The 15,471-nt window shown below is 38.6% G+C and overlaps 1 protein-coding gene across 50 annotated transcripts in view; it reads left to right on the top strand.

Moving 5' to 3' along the window:
• TRDN (triadin) overlaps positions 1 to 15,471 on the top strand; it is a 974,263-nt gene that overhangs the window by 367,430 nt on the left and 591,362 nt on the right. For all 50 annotated transcript variants that reach the window (XM_089686429.1, XM_089686384.1, XM_089686382.1 and 47 more), the window contains one exon: positions 6,720 to 6,755. In XM_089686429.1, the coding sequence (XP_089542555.1) occupies positions 6,720 to 6,755 (36 nt within the window). The remainder of the gene's footprint in view (positions 1 to 6,719; positions 6,756 to 15,471) is intronic.

Here is a 15,471-nt window from a genome sequence, read left to right as displayed (position 1 = left end):
TAGAATCTTGATCACCACTGTATTTTTTTTCCTAGCAGCAGTGCAGTGACAGCTGAAATGAGGGCAAAGAAAAACACTAAGGTAAAGGGATCAGGGAGTAAGCATGCTTTCCTGACTGCAGCCACAAGTGTTTTCTTGATATGATAGAAGTGTATTCTATCCAAAATGTCCCTTGGTACATTGTTATAGAGTTGTTTAGGCTTAGGAATCCTGTGTTGCTCTGTCAGTAATGGAATCCTAAACAGATGGCATAGGAAACATAACTTTAAACATCTGAGTGAGATATTAGATTAAATCTGCTCGCATCACTGATTTGGGAGCTTCACATACACAGTAATATTATTTCTGTGGTACTTATCTTCCAAGTGTAACAACTTATCTTTCATCAGGTCATCTTTTTGCTCTATATGAATCTGCTAATTCATTAAGGGGTTGCTGTGAAGTCTCCAATGTTCCTCAAGATTTATGTGTTCCTCCAACTGATCAATGTGCACTTGCAGGTAAAATGACTAATATCTTGGATTTTAGGAAAAGCAGCATGTCCTTCAGGTGTTTAGGTAGCGATTAGTTAAACAATATGTCCCCAGCAACATGTGTTGTATCTGCCTGTGCAGTGTGTTATAAGGAAGTAGTGGCACATGTTTTACTTATAGTTCCCTTGGAGGTCAGGGATGCTGAGGGGGTTGATGACAAAGATCTCTTATGTGCTGCCTCTGCAGTGCACTCACCAGTGTACACTCAATGTCATCCAACTGTTCCTAGTAGTGGAAAGATACTGGGAAACTGCCACTGCTGGATGAGCCACCAACATTTTCTGATCCCTCCTGCCCTGATGCTGTAAAGACATTAAAGAGCTTATGGAGCTGTGATGTATTGGGGTCTCTTCTGGGCAGGGGCAGACTGACAACTCATGGGGCCCCTGGGCAATAGGGGATCATGGGGCCCCTGTGTCCTTGCCCAAACTCAAAAAAGCCTATGAAAAATGTACCAGGGGCATCTCATGGGGCCCCCTACTGACCCCGGGCCCTCGGGCAGTGCCCAAGTTTCCAAATGGGCAGTCCGCCCCTGCTTCTGGGACTTCATTAGGGTCCTTTGGGATTAAGAGATTCACAGTGGGGTAAAGACTAGTGCTCCTGGTAGTTGCTAAGGGCAGCTAAGAAATCAGGAGAACTAGAGCCACCCCATCCGCCCCATAGCAATATTTCTATACAAAGATGCATCTGCACTATAGGGACCTCCATAAAACAAAAACTGTTTCTGGGAACACTGGGCAACAAAGATTTTGCTTCCTGGACACATTTTGGTGTATCTTATAGATTTGTGATGCTAATCACAAAACCTTTACTTCAACCTATCACATATGTTTTGGAGAAATCTTCTGTTTGCAATTTACAATACCTATTAGCTGTGCTGCACACATGAAAGAAACCTATGAAAACATGGAACTGTTGTTGAAGCACACCTAATACAACTGGAATATCTGTGGAAATCTAAAAGTAGTGGTTCTGCTGCTTGGAATGCAGCTCAGATATACCAACCATTGTTACAGATGCAAATGGGACAGCCATGCAAGAGAGTCATAGTACATTAAAAAGAAATATTTTGGTTCCAGGATAGAAATAAATGGCACATTTTTGCCTCTGTTTCACATAAAATTTAGTGAAAACAATAAGCAAGGCATGTAAAGGTTTGAGGCAGAAGTTTCCAAGAACAACTGATGCCTAGATTAAAGTGGTTACAACCTCTCACATATACCCAGTGAAGTAACTAGCCTCAGGTGAAACACAGAGATGAAATAAATACTCCTACGTAAGTTGTACTGCTTTATCTGCAGTCATCTCTTCTCTACATCCATTTAAAGTGCATAATTTACACTCTCTCAGTTATGAAAAGCAGGAGGCAGGGAGTTGAATTTACACTCTTCAGCTCTGAGTGAGGAAAGTTCTGAGCCCTGATTGGAGGGTAGGGACACACTCCTCTGAGAACATTCAAAATTAAGGATTCAGTCACAGATTATCTGCTTTAGCTCTCCTCTCCCATCATCCTTTTATATCTTGGGTCAGGAGAACTTGTCAAGCTGATAGCAGAGGTGCAAGGCAGCAGAGTGAAATCACACTCTGTCTTTTTGATTGAAACAAGAACACAGTATAGAAGGATGTGCTTTGTTCATATTTCATGTTAGAGGTTTATAATCACTTTAAGGAAGGCATTTTTGTTGGTCCACGGATGGGATACAGGTACATAATCAATAACAAGCAGTTAGAATATGTGTTAGTGGGGACAGAAAAAAATCACTTGGAAAGTATTCATGGATGTTGTTGAGAATTTTCTTGACAACTACAGAAAACCAAACTATCTATTTACATGCTTTCTGTCAGCTGTCCTCCTCTAAAAATCTGATCAATGTTCCTTTGTTCCTTGAAACCAATGTCATATTAGGATATATTAGGGAGAACCTAAAGAGTGGACTTCATCAGCTGGACTGTTGTTTTCGTAAACAATAGTTCTTTGCACACATTGCTTACTGCTGATTAGGTAAAATCAGCACAAACAATAAATATACAGCACCTTCAAGAGAGGACCTAAGTGTGGGTAAATTTCCTATTATTAGAAAAACTGCTCATTCTTGGACATCACATCACATCCTTGCCTCCGGAAAAAAATCTAACCAGCAGTCACTTGTCAAGCCTGCAAGAGATTTCCCACCAGAGACTTTACTTTGTTCATTAGGGATGAGCTGAACGTACCTGGGTTCAGTTGAAGGAGTGTTCCCAAACATTAAAAAAAGATCATATGCCAAACCCAGACCCCACTGAAGTCAATGTAAGATGAATATTAATATTAGTTCTGGCCATTTGCTAAGTTAATGGGAAGGGATTGTGAAACAAATGACATGGGGGCTGCTCTGGGGAATATGCACCAACGCAGTAAATAAATAAATATTAACTTTGATGGGGAACAGCAATTTTAACAAAGCCTAAAGTGAAACATTAGGAAGTAAAATACATAAATAACATGCCTGGGGGCGCTCCAAACCTGACTGTGAAGTAATGCATCTCTATGAGAGAGGCAAACCTGACATTGCTAGCAATTGACAGCTTCAGCAGCTTTACACCTGATTGTAAGCCAACAGCTGGAGATTTCCATTATCTTTACCAGACTCCTATTGTAGATAAGGGATTAGTATAAAGGTTAATTGGGGACCCCATGCAAAAAAATGGTGTGGGATTTCCCTCATAATTTACATCAGGCCCTTTGAGTCATATTTTTAAAACAGTCCTTTGTGTATATAAACAGGCATTCCATTCAGGATCTTTGGGTTCTTTTTTTCTTAAACAGTCCCAGCCACTTTGTGTATATATAGTAGCCAGGCATTCTTGGCCAGTAAATTAATGGGATTGGATGACATCACTGGTTGCTCAAGACACAGCAGGTGCCAGTACTCTCAGCTTCCTTAACAAACTTGGAAGAAGGAAGCTGTCATTATATAGCAGAGAGAGAAAAAACTGCTACTATATATGATGTTCCACTCCTGATCAAAGGTCTAGATGTCCAATTTTTGGCGATTATCTCTACTGTTCATTCCTTTTTCTTGAAAGTTGCCACAAGTAGTGGACAATTCAGTCTTAACAAGGTGCTTTGCAAACTGTTTTTGTTTTCATATGTTGTACATACAGAACGTTTTCTTTGGCTACTCTTGTCGGTAATTGCGGCACTTTAGGAGTGGTATCAACTGCTGAAGGTACATCCACAAAAACTATATGCATCAATCATGAAAATCTTTAGTACCTGCAGACTTAATTTGTTCTTTGCTGACTTTGACTACCTTGTAAATATTATTCTTAAAGTATGGCGGATGAGTGTGAGGGGGACAGGTACCACATCCAATTGTGTATCAAAGAATTTGCAAGTGTGCACATGTACTTTTAAGGTTCCCAAGGATTATATGTAAATTATTTACCTTAAAAAAAATCAAATTTATTATTAACAAATAGCATATAATACAATGATGTTTTTAGAAGCTATTTGCCAATAATAAATGTGATGTTTTAAGTTACGCATAATCCTAGGGACCTTTAACCTCCCTGGCAGTCTGATTATGTCAATACTTTTGAATGTCAAAGTAGTACATTGTTTTGCATGGAAATGTCAGTGTCTGATGACAAATTACCCCACGAATCACTATCGCTCAATTCTGCAAGTGTTTTTAATTCACTGTCGCTGTTTTATAGCTGGTCTAAAACTGCTTTTGACCTAAACGGATGCTCTTCGGATGCCATGGACGTTCTCAAATTTCCAGGCAGATTACAATGTATTGTGTGTATGTCATGTTTTTACTTTTTTGAATCTCCCGCCGGCTCTGCCCCCCTGCATTGTGGCGCTCTCAGGGAAGGGAACCCAGAAGATGGATTGCGGCATCGGCCAGAGGATACAGTGGGAGGACATCGACCGGAGGTCACAGTGAGAGGACATCGGGGGATCGCAGGGACAAGGTAAGTTACACTACATATATACTACAGTGTAATCCTGAGTGTGGCTCGGGGTTACCGGTTTTTGGTACTGAAAATTAACCCCGAGCCACAGTTGGGATTACCACTAGGGAGATTAAAAGTCTATTAACTCTCTAGTTTGCATATTCTTTGGCTACCATGTATCCAGGGGCGGACTGACAACTCATGGGGCCCCCGGGTAATAGGGGATCATGGGGCCCCTGTGTCCTTTCCCAAATTCAAAAAAGCCTATGAAATAGGTAACAGGAGCATCTCATGGGGCCCCCTACTGACCCAGGGCCCTCGGGCAGTGCCCGAGTTTCCAAATGGTCAGTCCGCCCCTGCTTGTATCAGCCTGCAGAAAAAGTTTTAAGGTGGCTACTTTCTCCCACTATCCTTATTATGTGAATTCTGACCTAACATACAGTATATAATTGCTTTGACTAGAATCATCCTTGCTTTATCTGTCCAACCAAACCTAGTAAAAGCTGGGAAGATATTTGTACTATATCAATATGGCTTTAAAATTCCTTCCAGAGAATACAGTTCAAACTGATAATAATGGACAAATGGTTTAGAAAATGTATTTTTTTCTCCACATATTTATATTTTATATATTTATTACAGATACTTATATAGCCCCGTCAAAAGGGCTTTACATATATATTGTACATTCACATCACTCCCTAACCCCAAAGGGGTGTACAATCTAAGGTCTTTAAATTACATTCACACATACACATACTAGGGCCAATTTAGACAGTTTCCAATTAACCTACCAGCATGTCTTTGGAGTGTGGGAGGAAACCAGAATACCCAGAGGAAACCCATGCTGACACAGGGAGAGCATGCAAACTCCAGGCAGGTGGTGCTGTGGTTGGGATATGAACCAATGACCCTAGTACTGCGACGTGGCAGTGCAAACCATTTAGCCACTGTGCTGCCCCATATGCAGACAGATTAATTCAGCCTTCAGACAATCTCAAGAAAAACAGAGCTGACATGATGATTACTACATGCTGGTTATTAAAGGATTATCAACATTATGTAACATGTGCTTTAAAGTATTCTCATGTTTGCTGCACTAAAAGATTACTGAATTATCATTAGGTTTTAGATTCTTAAAGATCTCCTGTATAATGGCAAAGCATGATTATGTTGTAAAGAAGCCTCTGAACTTACCTAATAAATCAAGTTTTCCTACTTGAAATAGTAGAACAGCACATATCCAGTTCAATAGCTATGTTCTGCCTGTACCCACTGACTCCAGTACATATTGATGACTGATATAATGTTTAATAGTCCAGTAAGAAATTATTTTTTTACAAAAAGTGGTACAATTCTGGAATTTTAATTATAACTTATAATATAGCCTGTTTAGTTGAAAGCAGTGCATTTGCATTTTAATTTCCTGCATCCAATTTTTCATATTTATTGACTGTTAGCTGCTTAAAGTTTATTAATATTAACAATAACAATGTAATAATGATATGAAAATAATAAGAAAATGACCAACAACAATATTTTAAGTAGCATGAAGCATCAAAATTAAAGGGCTCTGATGCCTGAGCAACAAATAACATAAGGGAATCTCAAATGTTACATTTAAAAATGCATTAGCACGGCAGTCCAACCTACATCTTCATAAAGTCCCTGCTGCTTCAACACGCTGTTGGAGATTCTTAATGCTCCCTCAACTGCAGCTCCTAAAACATACTTTTATAATAATGGATGCATTATAATATCAGTAACCCACAAAGATAATTTATAGACAGAAAGTTGATTTCACAGAGAGAAGGGAACTGAAGAGTTGAACTTCAGACTTTTTAAAAAAACATTTATTTTCCTTGGACTGTTAAATAAAAAAATTTAAAATACTGAGAAAATGTATTTTTCACAAATCCTTTAGTAAAGAGAACACAAATTCAACATGCCTTGTGTTGGATTTTTATTTCATAATACAGATCAATGATTTCTGTTCCCTGATGGTGCCAAGCCTTTGCAGTTCTTAAGCTTTGATACACAATTTAAAAATAATTTACTTTTCATTTATTCAATGTTCCATTATAGAGTTCTCTTCAGCATTGTTATTGACTGCATTTTGACAGTGCTTTTTCTAGTCTCGGCCCTGTGTGTTGCACATACTGTTGTTATCTTTTTAAATAAATTCGTTTAACTGCTCTGAACAAGTAACAAGTAAATCAATATATGTATTAATTTTATTTGTAGATAAACTGGAAGTTGCTGCTCCCAAGCCAGAAAAAGGTATGTTCTATTATTTTTCATTTTGCTATGTTTTATGAAACATGCTACTTTCAAAACAATTGGGTTTATTTTCAAAAACTTTAATTTTTTGAGGAGAAGATTTCACTTCTTTTCCTGTAGATGCAACAGAAAGCAATAGTAAATTCCTTTGATAGTTGTCACTGGAACAAGGAAGACATAGGAAGACTCTTCCTGTTATGGTGGAAACTAAAAATGTTAGTAGTGGAAAACCCAAACTTTATCCCTAGAGGTCACATGATGGCCACGTATCTGAAATATTGCATGCTTTAATATTTCTTATGTAGTTAGGACTACAGCTCCAATACAACGGTGTTTGCCACGCAGGAACTTATATATTCTGTAATATGCTATATTCTGTATGTACAGCATATTTGTTCGTAGAGCAAATATGACCTATGTAATTAAAATCTGGGTCAAAATACTTGGCACTTTCATACATAAGTGCCACGGGGTTTGATTAAATAAAATAAATAAATTACTTGCTCTTACTAACATGATGCTCATGTCTTAATGCACCAAGGGTTTGGTATATCCTGCTTGAAATTCAAAGAACCTTAGCAGTGGATCCCATTGAAGTCTCAGGGATGCAAACATATTTGGGTCCTTTCACACAGGTGTTCCGTATGTCCGTTTTTCATCTTTCTGTTTACAGATGAAAAACGGACAACCATGTATTTCTATGGACTAATGGATGATCATCTGTTTACATCTGTTAATGTCCGCATCTGTTAACATCCATTTTTTGAGTGGAAGAAAACCCTATTTTTCTTCCATTAAAAAAAACCATAATGGACAAAAAATGGATGTAAACTGATGTAAACAAATGAAAAACAGATGTAAATGGACATACGGTCTGTTTTTGTATCGGTTTTTGCATTGGCAAAGGATGTACAAAACGGATGTAAACTAATGAAAAACTGATATAAACGTATGTAAACTGATGAAAAACTGATGTGAACTGATGAAAAATTTATGTAAACTGATTAAAAACTGATGTGAACTGATCCCTTTTTTCTTTGAAAAAACATGCCTGAACTGATGAAAAAAATGAAAGGCCCATGTGAAAGGACCCTTAGTACATTCTGGCCTTTTTTGGGCTAAAAAGCAAGCTTTTGTAAAATAAGAAGGCATGTACACATACTAATGTCAAAAATATATTTACAAATACAAAGTGTGCTACTTCAATGGCAAGTTGGAGAAAAAAACATAAATCCTTTATATATTAAGTTTATAGAATGCCTTAAAGTGGAATTAAAAAAAAATAACAAACATGTCATACTTACCTGCTTTGTGCAATGTATAAGCACAGAGCAGCCCTGGTCCTCCTCTTCTCAGGTCCCTGCCAGTGCTTCTGGCTCCTCCCCGGCTGTCCTCCTTGCCCCCAGAGCAAGTGCGTGCTTGCTCCTGAGCCCTGCACTGTGTGTCTATAAGATATTCACAGTGCAGCTCAGCCCCACCCCCGCTCCTTGGCTGTAATCAACAGCATTGATAGCCAAAGGCTCCTGCTACTTTGTCTCAGCCAATAAGAAAAGCGAGACCCTGAAGAGCCAAGGCTCCCGTGCACAGTGCTGGATCGAGATTGGGCTCATAAGTATTGAGGGGGGGGCGGCTATGGATGGAAAAGCACACAGAAGATTTTTTTTTACCTTCATGCATAGAATACATGAAAGTGAAATACCTTCAGCCTTTACAACTAATTTAAAGCTGTATGTAGTGTTATGAAACAGTACTATTTTTATAGGCAATTGACAACAATGTAATCCAGCAGTGCAAATTTTCTTATGGAATTGATTTTCTTCTTTTCCAATTAGCTTGGCTTACATACAGAAGCAGCACCCAAATCTGACTCATTTCAGAATAAAAAGGTCCTTTTTATGGTAGTTTTAGTGGCAGTGCAAACCTTTTTTATCAAGTGGTGTTAGGTCTGTTTTAACTGCCAGATAGAAAGTGGGAAACTGTTTGATTAGCCTATCTCCTAAAACTGTCCTGCAACTGGTAAAGTGTTATCAAACTCTCTATAACAATTAATGGTCTTATATGGTAAATGGTCATAGTAGTGTAACAATTTGCCAGGAACAGGGCAGTTTTAATAAACAGAGCTACAGTAGGTTGCAATGTATTAGGGACATAAGACACAGCCAGGTGTTTTCATACAAGAATTAAAAGACCGCAGATGACAAAGCAGAGTACAAATTGGTGGATGGAAGGACAGTTTTGTTCTTTTTTAACTATAATTTTTTATGAAAATTATATACAAATTTTACAAAACAGCATCACTGCCATGACGACAATTGAATAACATTTGAGAGTCAGTTACCAGTAATAACATTAATCAGATACATCAAAGATATGATCTTACTATAAGACATAGCATCAATGTTTACCTTGAGACCATCTACGGGTATCTACGGGATACCTGAGTGTAAATCAAATTCTAACAGTACTGTAGTGAGAAGATGTCAATTGGATAAGGGGAGATGTCAGAATCTTGCTGTGCACTGAAAGTGGCTCAACCAGTAGTGCCATTGTTTCCAAAAATTTGTGCGTTTACCATTCTTGATTGCAAACATGAGCTCAAACTGCGTTTGTGTATTGAGATATTGTAAAAACAGAGAACATTTGGGGGGGTCCAGACTTTTCCAAGAAGACCCGTCGGGCTGCGATGATGCCATGTATTATGAAAGCAGACTGGAATGAGGCCCATGAGTCATGGTTCAAAAGAAGTAGTGCTGTACCAGGGTCACAGTTTATCTTTAGTTTAGAAACGGCTGAAATGAATGACAATAGTCTTTCCCAGAAATTATTAATAACAGGGCAAGACCTGGATTTCCGCACTTTCTCCAGCAGTTGGATTGCACATTCGGGAAGCTTTTTGAGAGTCTCACTGGGATGTAGTACAAGTTATGTATTAACTTTAAAACAGTTTCCCAATGTGTGACACATCTCGAGGAAGTCAGCAAAAGTTAAGCAGCTTTTTGCCATGGGGTCTTTGTGAAAACATGAAATAGCGAGGTTTCCCAAGCAACCATTGAAGTGGTTTTGTCCAGGAATGAGCTATTATTCAGGAGTTGATAGAAAAAAGATATTAATTTACTCTTTTGTGTCTTGGAGTTAAAGAAAGTTATGATGTCCACAGGGATCCTAAGGTTAGCTTTGCTAATGGAATCCAGGTTAGATCTTACTTACTTAGATCTTACAGGTTAGAGGTATTGGTAAAAGTCAAAGTTGGGAAGGAAGAAGATACGTTGTAATTTTGAGAATGAGCATATTGTAGAGTGTTCCATTAGATGTTCAATGGTGGGGATACCAGCAGAAACCAAAGTGTTCAAGTTTAGAGCTTTGTTCCAATGAGGATAGTGGAAGAGATTCAAATTTTGTCATAGTTATTATCCCTGGGATAAGTTGCATTTTTTGCCAGATACTGAGAGCTTCTTTTATGGTAAGGAACTGAGAGATAAGTGGCCGAAATCCTAACAGTGTGGCACCCAGGGTACATTGCAGTGATGAGCCTATAATTGAGCACTCTATGTCGATCCAAACATGGTCCATGGAGTGGGGCCACCAGCGTCTCAGATGGTCTAGAATTATGGCCTGGTAGTAAATTTTAAGATTTGGGATTCCCATTCCTGCATCTTTTTTAGGCTTGAAGAGAGTTGAAGTTCTGAATCTTGGTTTCCGTCCCCCCCATATGAATTGGTTCAGAATAGCTTGTAACCTTTGTAGATAACTGTGGCTTAGAGGGATTGGAAGCGTTCTGAAGAGTTATAATATCGTAGGAAGCAGTGACATCTTTGTAACAAGCGCTCTGCCTGCCCATGACAAATGTGCCATCTAGAAATTTGCAATATTTTGCTTCAGAGAGGCAATAAGAGCTTTGTAATTCAGTCGATCGATAGAGGAGCTTGGGGTGGATAAATTAATTGAAAAAAGTATTTGAGGGTTGCGTGAGGCACTCAGGAGAAGCCAGAGGACACATTGATAGACTTTTGTATTTCTTCTGAAATTGTGATTGGCAGCATGTGGGATTTAGAAATGTTCACCTTGTATAAGGATATTTGACTAAATTCCTGTAGGACAGTGGTTAACGCCTTAAGAGATGGTAAAGGGTCCATGATGGAAAGGATCCCATCATTTGCATATAAACCTAGTTGTAACAACTATAAACAAGTTGTGCCAGTGGTTCCATTACTAAAGCGAATATTATTGGGGAAAGGGGGCAGTCCTGTCTGGTGCCATTCGAAATCATGAAAGACCATGAGAGAATGCCAGAGGTAAGGACTTTAGTTGAGGGGTTAGAGTATAATGCTTTGGTAGCGTTAGCGATATATCCTTGGATACCCAATAGAGCATGGAGGTAGCCCTAAAGTACGCAATCAAACACTTTCTCCACATCTAGGGATAAGAGAATGGAGGTCGTATGTGACTGTTCCACTCATTGGAGAAGGTTAAGCGTGCGTGTAGTGCTATCTCCAGGTTGGCGGTTTTTGACGAATCCTACCTGATCTGGATGGACCAGTAATGGGATCACATCTTCTAGTCTGGTAGCTATGATTTTGGAATAGATCTTTATATCGGAGTTTAGCAAGGAGATCAGTCGATATCTTGCTGGTGAGGTAGGTTCTTTATCAGGTTTTGGCAGCATCACAATGAGAGCTTCTAGAGCCTCTTTCGGAAAAGATGCCGAAAGAGCTGAACTGTGAAATAGTTTCTGTAAGTATGGGGTCAGGAGATTATCAAAGGCTTTGTAGTATTCATTCCCAAAATCCTCAGGGCCTGATGCTTTGTGTTGGGGGAGTTTGTGAATAGCCCTTTGTATTTCTGAGAGAGAAAAGTGATTAGAGAGTTCTTTACATTGCGACTGTGAAAGGGTCGGTAACTTTATTTTTTTTATAAACTGATTAATTTGCGATTCCAAAGATAAATCCTTAGACGCATTTGGACAAAGGTTGTAGAGGTCAGAATAAAAGTCTACAAATTGATTTGCAATTTGGGCAGGGTTTGTAACATGATTGTTAGAATTGTCTAAGAGATAAGCAATGCGACTTTTGGATGCTTTCTTTTTTATTTGGTTGGCTAGTAAAGCACCAGCCCTATTGTTAGCTGCGTAATGATTTAGTTTAAGGTGCTTGAGGAGAATGTCATATTGAGATATGAAGCATTGGGATAATTGCTGACGAAGGGCTTTAATTTGTTTGGCTCTATCTAGAGAGAAATGAGTTTTGTTTTGTGTCTCAAGAATGCGCAATTCGTCTGAGATTTCTTAAATTAATTTTGTCCTCCTGCGTTTCTCCTGGGCCCCCGGGTTTATAAAGACACCTCTCATGTATTCCTTATGCGCTGACCATAATTAGTGAATATTATCAACTGAGCCTGTGTTGAATATGAAAAAGTCAGAAATTTCTTTCTCAATCTGTTCCCGATATCTAGGATTATGTTATATATCCGTATTTAACCTCCATATCCCTTTGTTGGGTGGAGAATTGGACATCTGTATTGGGATAGAGGTCGTGTCATGATCCAACCAAGTGATTAGGCCAATTTGTGTGGAAACAATTTGGAGCAATGTATCTCTATCTACCAGGAACAAATCAATCCGGGAGTATACCCTTAAAGCTGCAGAGTAAAACGTATAATCTTTTTCAGACCCATGAACGCTTCGTATACGTTTTCTAATTGTGATAGTTTGGCTATAGTCTGTGAATTTCGCCTTTTGGGATTAGTTGAATCAAGTCCTGAGTCTGGCACTTCATTAAAGTCACCGGCTAGTATCAAGTGGCCTATACGGATGTTTTTGTATTTTTTTCATTAGGGAATGGAAGAATGCTTGTTGTTTAATGTTAGGTGCGTACAATGTCACTAGAGTATATGGTTGATGATTAATGAGAGCCCCTAAAATGATATATCTGCCATTCTTGTCACATTCCATGAATTGCTGGGAGAAGACCACTGTGTCCCGTATTGCAATCAAGACCCCTCTCTCTTTTTGTTTGGTTTTTGCAAAGTAGGAGTGTGGGAATTTAGGGTGCAATATTTTTATTGGTGAAGATGTGCGCCAAGTGTGTCTCCTGGTGCACAAACTATGTCACTATTTAATTGTAAAGCTTCCTGGAAGGACAGTTTTAAAGAGCAAAAATAGACCACAATTAACTAGAGACACAGGTCACAGGCAGGTATTTCATTCAAAAATGAAGAGCCCACATATGATGAAGCAATGGAAAATTGGAAAGTGGCTGGACAGTTATAATCATGAGAACAAGCCTAACTGTCGTGTGCCCAACTTTTAATTTTACAATGGATATCAGAGGGAACAATGATTGTAAGTGAGATTAGACGTGTTTGTTCGTGTTCTTTTCATTCCCAATCAAAATTTGAACACATTTTTCAGATCTGAATTTCTGAATGACAATAGTAACAAATCTAAAATAACAAAATTAAATTCAGACAAAATTCAAATTGAAATCAAATGTGACTTGAATTAGAATACGAAAAGAATAGAATAGAACATAAAATAATAGAATAGATTAGACTAGGAAAGAATAGATAAGAAATTAAAAGAATACAATAGAAAATAAAAATAGAATTCAATAGAATACAATATAAGCAAATAGAATAGAATAGAATAGAAATGAATAGAATAGAAAATAAAAATATAGAATAGAATAAAATAGACAGAATATAACTGTCTTCTGAAATTTGATTTTCAAATAAAATACATTCAAATATTAATAAAATAGAACAGAATAGAAAAAAACAATAGAATAGAATAAAATAGAAAGAATATACTGCTCATGAAATAAAAGTAACACTTTTTAATCAGAGTATAGCATCAAGTCAGTTAAACTCCTGGGGTATTGATCTGGTCTGTTAAGTAGCAGAGGAGCTTGTTAATCAGTTTCAGCTGCTTTGGTGTTAACGAAATTAATAACAGGTGCACTAGATGGGCAACAATGAGATGACCCCCAAAACAGGAATGGTTTTACAGTTGGAGGCCACTGACATTTTTTCCATACTCATCTTTTCTGACTGTTTTTCACTAGTTTTGCATTTGGCTAGGGTCAATATCAATACTGGTAGCATGAGGCGATACATGGACCCTACAGAGGTTGCACAGGCAGTCCAACTCCTCCAGCATGGTACTCAATACGTGCCATTGCCAGGAGGTTTGCTGTGTCTCCCAGCACAGTCTCAAGAGCATGGAGGAGATTCCAGGAGACAGGCAGTTAATCTAGGAGAGCTGGACAGGGCCGTATAAGGTCCTTAACTCATCAGCAGGACCGGTATCTGCTCCTTTGTGCAAGGAGGAACAGGATGAGCACTGCTAGAGCCCTAAAAAATGTCCTCCAGCAGGCCACTGGTGTGAATGTTTCTGATCAAACAATCAGAAACAGACTTCATGAGGGTGTCCGGAGGGTCCAATGTTCTCTAGTAGGCCCTGTGCTCACTATAGAGCTCGAACTGGTATTTGCCATTGAACACCAGAATTGGCAGGTCCACTGCTGGCGCACTATGCTTTTCACAGATGAGAGCAAGTTCACCCTGAGCACATGTGACAGACATGAAAGGATCTGGAGAAGCTGTGGAGAATATTATGCTGCTTGGAACATTGTTCAGCATGACCATTTCGGTGGTGAGTCAGTGATGGTCTGGGGAGGCATATCCATGGAGGGAAGCACAGACCTTTACAGGCTAGACAATGGCACCCTGTCTGCCATTAGGTATTGGGATGAAATCCTTGGACCCATTGTCAGACTCTACACTGGTGCAGGGGGTCCTGGGTTCCTCCTGGTGCACGACAATGCCCGGCCTCATGTGGTGAGATTATGCAGGCAGTTGCTGGAGGATGAAGGAATTGATACCACTGAATGGCCCCTACGCTCGCCTGACTGAAATGTCTTGTTTCAACGCCACCAGCTTGCACCTCAGACTGTCCAGGAGCTCAGTGATGCTCTGGTCCAGATCTGGGAGAAAATACTCCAGGACACCATCCGTCGTCTTATTAGGAGCATGCCCCAATTTTGTCAAGCATGCATACAAGCACATGGGGGCCATGCAAACTACTGAGTACCATTTTGAGTTGCTGCAATGAAATTTCAGCAAAATGGACTAGCCTGCTGCATCATTTTATCACTTTGATTTTTGGGGTGTCTGAATTTATTCCTCTGTAGGTTGATAATTTTAATTTCCATCAAACAATGGGGCATCCTTATATTCCTAACACATTACCCATGTCAGTATAGATATCCAGCATGATATTTTTCCCCATTGAGATCTGATCTGTTTTCAAAGTGTTCCTTTAATTTTTTTGAGCAGTGTATAACTGTCTTCTGAAATTTGAATTTCAAATAGAATGGGTTAGAATAGAATAGAAAAGAATAGCACAGAATAGAAAAAAACAGTAGAATAGAAAGAATATAACTGTCTTCCAAAGTTCGAAGTTTAGAATAAATGTGAATAGATTGGAATAGAATTCAAATTTCAAATAGAATAAATTAGAATTTGAATACCAATTCAAATTCTAATGCTGTTTCGAATCTTTTGCATTCAGTCGCATTGAATTAGATTAAAATCAAATTTGAAGACAAAACAAAATGAAACGAATTGAATGAAAATGAATTAAATTAATTAAACAAATTTAACGAAACAAAATGTTTTAAATAACAAATCAAAACTATTTTTTTCATTCTGCACATGTCTA

The sequence above is a fragment of the Staurois parvus genome, unplaced genomic scaffold (assembly GCF_062004578.1).
Source record: "Staurois parvus isolate SC_StPar_1 unplaced genomic scaffold, SC_StPar_1.0 ptg000397l, whole genome shotgun sequence".
Taxonomy (NCBI): domain Eukaryota; kingdom Metazoa; phylum Chordata; class Amphibia; order Anura; family Ranidae; genus Staurois; species Staurois parvus.
Note: the sequence above shows the minus strand (reverse complement) of the source record. Positions and strands in the feature narration are given on the sequence as shown.